Source organism: Leptosomus discolor, chromosome 2 (assembly GCF_034619465.1).
Source record: "Leptosomus discolor isolate bLepDis1 chromosome 2, bLepDis1.hap2, whole genome shotgun sequence".
Classification (NCBI taxonomy): Eukaryota; Metazoa; Chordata; class Aves; order Leptosomiformes; family Leptosomidae; genus Leptosomus; species Leptosomus discolor.
The window spans coordinates 72,701,517-72,710,822 of record NC_141392.1 but is presented as its reverse complement, the minus strand read 5'-3'; the positions used below and the strand labels follow the sequence as shown (position 1 = coordinate 72,710,822).

The 9,306-nt window shown below is 40.7% G+C and overlaps 1 protein-coding gene across 1 annotated transcript in view; it reads right to left on the bottom strand.

Annotated features, from left to right (window-relative positions):
• Positions 1–891: 891 nt before the first annotated feature.
• Positions 892–9,306, bottom strand: part of ROS1 (ROS proto-oncogene 1, receptor tyrosine kinase) — a 75,271-nt gene continuing 66,856 nt past the window's right edge. The window contains exon 44 of the mRNA XM_086461272.1: positions 892–1,033. Coding sequence (XP_086317398.1) covers positions 892–1,033 — 142 coding nt within the window. The remainder of the gene's footprint in view (positions 1,034–9,306) is intronic.

Below are 9,306 nucleotides of genomic sequence, written 5' to 3'. Positions count from 1 at the left end.
CATTTCTAGCTTCCTGACAGATGTCAGTGAACAGCTCTTCATAATTTGCAAACTACTGTTCATGATGAAATGTTCCAAACATCTTATTTCTGTCTTTTATTCAGTAATGGTTTATGTATTATTTTATAATATACTTTAGCTTGATCTCCAAACACATCAAGGAAAAGTATCTCCCCTCACCCAGTCTGACAAAAAATAAGCGAGGAAGATCAACATTAAAAAGAGAGAGGAAAAGAAATGTAAGAAAACAGGACTGTCTAGATTCACAGATCAGTCGCTGTGCAACTTAACGTTCAAGATGATTATAGGCGTTTGTTTAAATCAAACAGTGAAATAGAGCATCCCCAGCAGTGGACAACCCAGTCACCCTTCTTCAATTGCCTTCTGATTATGAGTTCATAAAAACACAACACGAATTTATGTTAGTTTTTCGATTTGTAAAATCTCATTTGTGCACAATGAAGCTAGATTTCAACTCTTTTTTCTTTTCATAGCAAGTTGATTCCTTCTTGAAAGAGCATACCAGTACTCCCTTTTTGGAAGGACAGCCTGTGTCTGAGGCATATGTGATTGCATAAGTTTAACCAACACCACAGTAAAATCACTTGCTGTCTGATTACGTGTTTTATTCCCTTAAACTATCTCCCGTGAAACACCCAAACCATAACACGTAGAAAATCAAAAGATACGTAATTGTTATCTTATTCTGGTACACATCATTCAGTACCTTATGGTATTTTCAGGTAGTTTTAAAGTTTTAGAGAGTTGCTGGGTTCTTTAAGACATCTCTGAAAGTACGATGACGTGCAGAATATTTTCCTTGGCTTATGTCTTCTTTGGTACAACTTTTTCTCTTCTTTACACCTTTCTTTCAACCAGAGAGAACCAGACTTAACTAAGCTCAGTAGAATTGATGCTTCCTTGATCTTGGCTGCCTTCTTTGACTAATACCAAATAATTTAAGCCCTCTTGATTCCTTGTTTCCATTAGCATGGCTGAAAGAATACTGTCCGAATCTGCACATGGAACGTCACTATCTGCATTTAAAAAAAGAGACAAGACAACAGCTCAGTGATACACGTGTAGCGTCAGAAAGCGAAAAAGTCAGACAGCTGTTGGAGGAAGTTGGTCTAGTGACTGCATAAAGAGTGACTGACGATTCAAATTTATTTTCTGCTATTGCCTGTATGGATTATAGTTTCAAGGAAATCACTCCGGGAAGGCTGATCATCACCATTCATACCTCCACAGTCAGCGATACAGTTATGAATACATGACTTCTTTTGGTAGTAAAGGTAGGCCACATAAAGCCAAGGTGATTTTAACCTGTACCTTTGTGTAACCCTCCTAATAACACTGCTAGAGAGTCCTGTAACTTAAGCAGTTTTCTACCTACTAAATCATTATATATTGTCTCTCTAGAGGACTTGTAATAATCTTTCTAAAAGCTTGAACTTGGCAATCCAGTGTGGTTTTCCGTTTCTAAAAACTTTATATTTTTTTCCCTAGTTTGATGCTGTTCACATATACAGAGTTGCCTGAAATCTGTTGCAGGAGATGCATCCTTTAAAAAATGTAAAAATGATTAACTAAAGGCTCAAGTTACAATTGTTGCTATTTTTTGCATTTATTTTTGTAGTATGTAACTCCTTTTATTATACTCCCTCCTTATTTTACTTCACAACTTGAAAATTAAGCACATGACATTCAGGGTTATCTGCTCAAAAGAATCGTAAGCACCAGGCAACGTACAATTTATTGTGTCACTGTAATCACACACACACAGCCCCAAGCTATAAAGTCAGAAGTCTGTTCTGCACACTAGAGTCCATTAGGAAAGATTACCAGGAAAAGTCTGAAGGAGAATTTTGATTTTAGAAACCTGTTAACAAGATGTGGATTGGGACACAGAGCAAACTGTGCTCACATACCACAGTGACTGACAGCTATGAAAAATCATTTGATACTCACTTTGTCAGTTCAGGACTATTATGGCAATATTTAGTAATTCAGTCCCGCATAAGCCTTTACCAACCCGTACAGCTCTTCTTTATAGTTGGGTTTTGTTTAATAAAGGCTTTTAATGGGAACCCTCAGGGGCAAGCTGCTTTGGAAAAGGCACACTGGCAAACGCTGAGGGCATGTTTGCCACAAACTCTGAAGAGAGAAAACTTAAAATAAGGACCCAAGTAAAACTGGGTATTTACAGACTAGACATATGCCGGCTGACCTGCCTAAGTATAGAACACTAGAGGAGCATTCAGATTTGTTTCCTGTATAAGTATCTGGAACTGATGAGGTGATGTTTACACAAATGTGAGTATGAGGTCACTGAGATATTTTTATCAGATATATAGATACATTACTAATTCTTTCCCCAACAGGTCTGAAGAACTACAGAATATATAAAATATTATAATCCTTTTTCAGCCTATGCACCTCTGTGTTTCTCATTATAGAGAAAGAGCTAAAAAATCAAACACCTTGCCTTGGTTTTACTTTTTGAGCTCTGGGAACAAAAGACGCAAGGAAGACTATTTTTTCAGAATATTCCTATCCTATCCTAAGACAGAGGAAGAATATAATGTTGACGACCTTTCTCCTATGAAACAACATGTATAAGCTACATTGCCACTTTCACAATGAGATTTTTGACTACAGGTGCCCTTTCCTTCATTGTTGTGTCATCTCTCAGTGCAGTGTTCGGCACCTATGAAAGCTTAGCACCATTCTGCTGTACAAGCCAAGAAATCCATGCAAAGTCGTCAAGCTATGTAGTACAATGCTTGCTTCTCATGCAAGTCAGCAAAGCAAGTAAATAATTTTTGCTCATTTAGTTATGTGATGGATGGAGATAGAAGTTATGGAAAATAAGCAATTGAGGAAAAAAATCATTATATGTTGTGAAATTCCCCCAGAAATGTGAGAGCTAGAAGCACCACCAACACCCTGGGAAGCCATAAGCCAATGCAGAGAATTCTGAAGAATCTTCGGAAGCCCCTTCCAAAAAATGTTAAGAATTTGAAGGAAGACAGAGAGAAGTTGGAGTAGAGAGGTAGGTCAGTATATTAATGAGATATAATTATTTTCTTTTCAGTTTTAACATTGCTAAAATTAGTTGATTGATGTATAGTCATGCTGGGTTATACGTGAGTAAATGCAGAATAAACCATGTGATGTGATCCCCTCAGATTTCACAAGCAAAGCCTGGCTGAGCCAACAAACACCGCAAGAGGAGGCGTCCAAGGAACACCTTCATGGAATCTGAAGTCGTGACGGGGAGTCAAGTCCAAACGCTTAAATCCTGAGGGGCTGTCTACGCTGTGGATTGCTGCATAGTGTAGGGTTACCCATGTTCGCTTTAAACAACCTACCTCAGGACATGAGCTCTGTACAGGCTGAGAGGTACTCTGCTGAGAAGCAGGTTCCCGCTGAGCTCTGTGCTCTCTCAGGTAGACCGCTTCCATTAACTAAAATGGCGTGTTCAAAGCTCAGAGCTGTACTTGCATAGATACTTGTCTCAGGTCCTAAATGCATGTAGCTCTGCCCTTGCTGGACACTTTTCCTAGTAGTGGTGTGCTTAATGCACAACATCTGAGCCAAACTGCAGGTAAATTAATTACAATGCACCTCTCCAAGGGTAGGCAGAAGCTTATTCTAGATACCCTCACATTAATTGACGCAAGAAACTATGATCGCCTGACTCATTCTAATGAGGGATGGAGTTTGCTTGGTTAGGGTCCTCTGAGGAGACTGGTCCTGACCTGATAAAATCTGTGCTTCCCCCTCCCCAGTCTCAGCATCTTGGTCGGCTGCTTCCTGCCGCAGGCAGCCGCGGTGCCGAGCTGGGCCGCGTATCACAGAGTGTCTTTGCTTGCCTGCTCAGCAGGCTGTGTGGGCTCACAACATGTTTTGAAGTCTTGCCTGGAAGGGTGCAAATTTTTGTGATGTCTTGATACGCAGATGGGTTTTTTTTGGTGTTTAAGTTCAGAAGGTGACAACATATAATAAGGAAAAAAACGTCAGTAGAAAAGCTGATTGGTAGAGACTGAACAAACTGACCTAGAGATGCTGATCTTCTGTTACAGCTATTTCAGGGCCAGATCCTCAGCTAGCGCAAATTAACAAAGCTCCATACCAACCAGTGGGATGCCACTGATTTACACCAGCTAAACAGCCAGCCTGAGAAGTTACTAATTCTGGGTAACATAATACCATACGATGCTTAACACCTTCAATACGGTAAGGTATTTAGAAGTGCAGCCTCATTGGCTTTTTCTCACTAATACCCTCTTGTTTTTCTCATATATACCTTGCCCTTTGTCCCTGTCACACAGTGTATGTTGTAGTAAAGAAGAGACTGGCTGGCTTACTGGCATGGCTGAAAGATGTACCCCACAGTGAACACATGCAGAAGAAGCACTTGATGACATATCTTTGTTAAGAGTGAGAAAGGTGGCTATTGAACCCTGACTTCTCCACCTCAGCTATGTTGGTTAGCTCAAGGAGATAGTTCCTGTGTAGGGAGTATTTTCCTGATACCTGCTGGCCACCTGGAGATGGAGGAACTGTGTTTCAGTTTCTGCACATTGCCAGTAAGAATATAAATAGAACAAATATATATCCGTTTTAATACTCCACTCTGTATTATATATCAGTGGAGATGTATCTGTGTTTCCTGTCTAATGAAGCATATGATCTTGCATGGTTTGAGGGTGACTCACTGGGGTTTGCTACTCTATCAGACACTAAAGGTGCTAAAAGGCAGAATTTTGTTCATCCTGCATTTCCACTGCACTAAACTGCATGAAGCATTGACTGCCTGTCTTTATTTTAACAGATTTTTCAGAGATCTTTGGACTGAAACCTCTGTGTGCAAGAAGCTATCTTGGGAAATGCGGATATAAACCTGTTTATTCTCTTGTTTATTATCATTTATAAGAGCACCAGAAAAGGCCAGTTCCACATTTGCTGCAATACAGTAAGGCTATATAAATAGGAAAGCACCCCCCTTCTCCAGACCACACAGCAGGATTCATTTTACTAAGTTTTAACCACCCAGATTTTATGTGTCCAGTTTAAGCTCCTTGCCGAGGCTGCCTGTACAGTCAATGGAGAGAGAAAGGAGGAATGAGTCACTTCGTGGAGATGCTTATTTCACACCCTTACCTTTACACAATAATACCCTCTGAACATGTCTCTGGTGACTGTCAAACAGCCTAGAAAGCCAGCATAAACGCAATGCCTAAGTTTTAATTGCTTCTATCTATACACCCGTACTACACAAATGTCAGCTCTTATAACATCCTGTTATCTGGGTTTTTTTCCTCAGTCCAAGGCAAAGAATTGTACCACGACTTTCCTTGCAGTGTCACGCGGCTCCTGTGCACTGTTTGGAATTAAACGGCGTTTGTCTAAGGAACAAACAAGAAATGATCATGCCACCAAGTCCCCCTTTTCCTGCAGTCTTGTAACCACTTACTGTTTTGGGAGAAGCCTTTTCTCTGACCTCCGCTGGCTTTGGGTCAGCCACTCACTAAGCTAAGTGGGGAAGAGGATTACTGAATTTCAGAAAAATACAAAGGAGACTAGATACAAGGTTTTGAAAATGTCTCTTATCAACACATCTGCTTTAGAGAAGCTTCCGTTTGTCCAAGTGATTACTTTAGGTTCAGAGAGGTGTGCAGAATAGTTTTTAAAAGGCAGCTGGTTTTAGGAAAATAAACTGATGATTCTCACACAGGGAAGAGCAACGCAGTACTACTCAGCCCAGCAGAGAGGGCAGACATATAATACATGATGAAATCACTGGTTCCAGATTTTAATATCAAATCCCCTCAATGCAAAGTTTTGCACAGAGATTTAAAAAAACACAAGTGACATTTTTAGCTGAAAAGAATAAAAACACTGAGTGGCTAGCTTTGGAAAGAAAAATTTAAAAAAAGGGAAACATTGCAAAATTCTAACTGTTTTATCTTCCCATATTTTCAAGCAACATCTCCAGATTAGGGATTTTAAAATTATGGTTTTGAGGCCAAATGTGTTTTCTTTTAGTTTTTAATCTTCTACCCTGGATTTCCTCAGGCTCCTTCCAAGTGCCTTGCATCTCCTCTCGCCAGAGAGGCCACTTCTGGCAGTAAGAGCGTACTGCTCCGACACAGCTTCTGAGCAAGTAGACATTTTTTCCTTATAGGTCCAAAAGGGATAGTGGGGAGCAGCCCTGATAAGAATAGTCCTCCTGGGTCATAAAAGCAAGGAGCCGCTCCAGCTGCTTAATGCCCAGTTGTCTGATGTCGGCAAAGAGGTTTGCCAAAACAAACAGGTGTTTCCATCCGTAAAGGGGCACGCTTGGGACCTGAAAAAATATAGTGCTGTCTTGTATGTGCAAATGTAAAAAGTTATGTCTGAAAATAGATGGACCGGTTATTTTTATAGCAATGTAGGGCCATCCTGTTAGCGCGCTGATTCATGACATTTCATTTGCACTTCTTGAAACTGGGGGAAGGACAGCGTATCTTTCAGCAAGGAAGGGAGACTCTGGTGATGGGGTCTCTGCTCAATCAGTTCCAATTGGATCAAAACCGCACTGGTGTCTCAGTCCTTCAGCTGGATAGTGCTTCCCTCACTCAAAAAAATGTTGTTAATGATACTTAACGCCGACAACGAATGTCCTGAGAAAGACCATGAGAGCAAGAAGGAAAAACTCTAAACCTGGTTCTGGTCCTGAGTTTGCTTCCCTCCCTTCCAAAACAGCAGTGCCAGGAGCTGCTGGTATTGCTCTGGCATATTTATTGCCCCTTGATACCTCCTTTAGAAGGGTAACTCTTAATAATAAAGCCAGTGTCTTCATGTTATCCTGTTAGCGTGCTGTCCAGACCACTAACATGCTGTGTGTATTAGTTCACACACACTTGCAATCTGTGTCATACTGCACCAGCATTAATGTTGCTGAGAAAATCTAACATTTTTCAGTTCTCCCACCTGTGAGATAACACTGACAGCATGTACAGACCTGCTGAAGGTGTGGCTACCTACAAGTAGGTAAGGATCAACAAAATTTGGAAGTTGTATGATTTCATGAGGGCTATGTATCATAGTTATTTTGAGGCCTGTCGTTTCACTTTGCTTGACATTTGGCTCCTTCTTTTGGAACCAAGTCTCCTGGTGAGAGCAAGCATTTCTTGGCGGGAGGCTCATGACGGGAGTTTCGTTACATACAAAGGCCAATGACCGCGTAACATTTTTGGAAAATGTTGTCCAGGACAATTCGTCATGGAACAGTCTTTTGGATTATTTGTTTTGGCTGTCATCTTTCTACTACTACTACAAACACAAGAAGTACTTCGCTTAGTCCCAGCTAAGAATGAATGCAAATTTTAAAAATCACTTACTTATTATACAGTGTTTTACAAATTGCAGACTGAGACATATTCCATGCCCCAAACTATTTATGACAGGGTCATAATGGAGCATGCATTTTAGTCTGGAAGCTCGACTAGAACCCGAATTGCTGGTTCTTGCTTGAATCAGTCACACTTCTGGAGCCCATGTTTCACTGAACTTCGCTGCACGAGATTTACATTGCAGGCAGAAAAACAGTTGAATTAATTTAAGGCTGGAGAGCTCCAGGAAACTGACATGCATGTGTCCCTGATCAGATAATCCAGCAACTTTAAGATATCACCAGGACTCTAGGCCTTCAGTCAAGTACGCAGCATAACATTTTAATGGGCTTATAATGGACTTATAAAGACTGTACTTAGGGAAAGAGGGAGATACCTACAGGAGAACTATGAATATACAGGGAAATAGGTATGTGCATTATAGAGACATGTAAAAATCATATCAAGTGTTTAGCCTTTAAAATACATTTAAGTGAAAGGATCATATGTAGACAAATAAAATTCAAGCTACGCTGTTTCCTGATGGGCATTCTTTCTGTGAAAGTCACCAAATGAATCTAAGGAGATGTTAAGAAGGAGTTTTGAGAACTGAAACATGAAAACATTGGGAGCATGAAAACAGTTGCTCTGCCTTCCCATCCCAATGCAGATCCAGCAGCAGGTCTGTGACAACAACAGCGAGGCAGAGCCTATGGAAAGGGAAGAATGGGTGGAAGCCACAAGAAGGAATAGGGCAGCTGGTGGGGAAAAGGGTAAGGCTTAGGGAGAGAGTGTGCTGAGCAAAATAGACTGGCTCTGAGAGCTATTGCCAAAGCTCTGCCTGCATTGAATTGCCCTGCTTACCACAGTGGCAGGATTTTACCAACTAGGTTATTATAAACAGGTTTAATGGAGTCTGATTTAAAAAGTGACAACTGCCAACATATTCCCTGAATATAACATACATTTTGGGGTACTAATATTATTAAAACTACCCTAAAAGTCCATTAGACAACCACATTTTCTGTAGTAAATTGTTTTTTCAAATTTTGACCATTCAAACTGAAATTTTTATGGAAGCATCAATCCATATTTTCCTTTTCAATAACTTGGCCATTTCTAACAATGCTGCTTTTGTCCCCTGCAAACAAATAAAACAATGGCTTTTTCTCTGGACCTCTGCTGCGTGGCAGAACCTGAAATTTTGGCAAAATGATGTTTTTTACATTAAGAATATGTATTCGTCATTCCAGTGAAAGTAATGATTCACCTAGACTGAGCAAATGAACAGTGGGGGAAAGCTCATGCTTAGCTGGCACATGCTAAGCAGAGACTTGCACTGAAACTAAAATCCTTGCATGTTACACCTGTGCCAGGCCAGCTCCAACAAAAGGACCACGACCTATATTCCAGCCTCTTTCCCTAACTCCAAGCAGCAGAAGGGCAGGCTCATATTTAAAAGTTTCAGCCCTGCTGAAGATTTTAACAGATACTGATGTAATGCCACAAGAATTTCTTAACTCCCTTAGTTTTCATGTTTCTGTTGCCCGTGGAGTTAGGGAACACAGAGCAAAGACGTCTAAACTGCAAAACCAACTATCTCAGGAGCAGATGCAAGCAGTCAAATCGGTACAGCCCTGTGTCCAGTGGATGTTCTGTTCCTGTAACTACCTGAAAATTAAACATCCAGTCTGAGGTGCTGTATCCAAGACAAACATGGCAAGTCGCCTAGATTCCAGCCATCATCAGCAGAGAGAAAGGCAAAAGGTGACCCCTTTCATGCTATGATACATCTCTAAAAATACGGGAGTTGTCACTCTCTGGAAATGTCTGTTTCTCCTCCTGACTACAGAGATACCTAGAAGAGTGTCTTAGACAAGACTCCTAGCTTCTAGACACCTGCATTTAGGTGAGATAAAGTCCA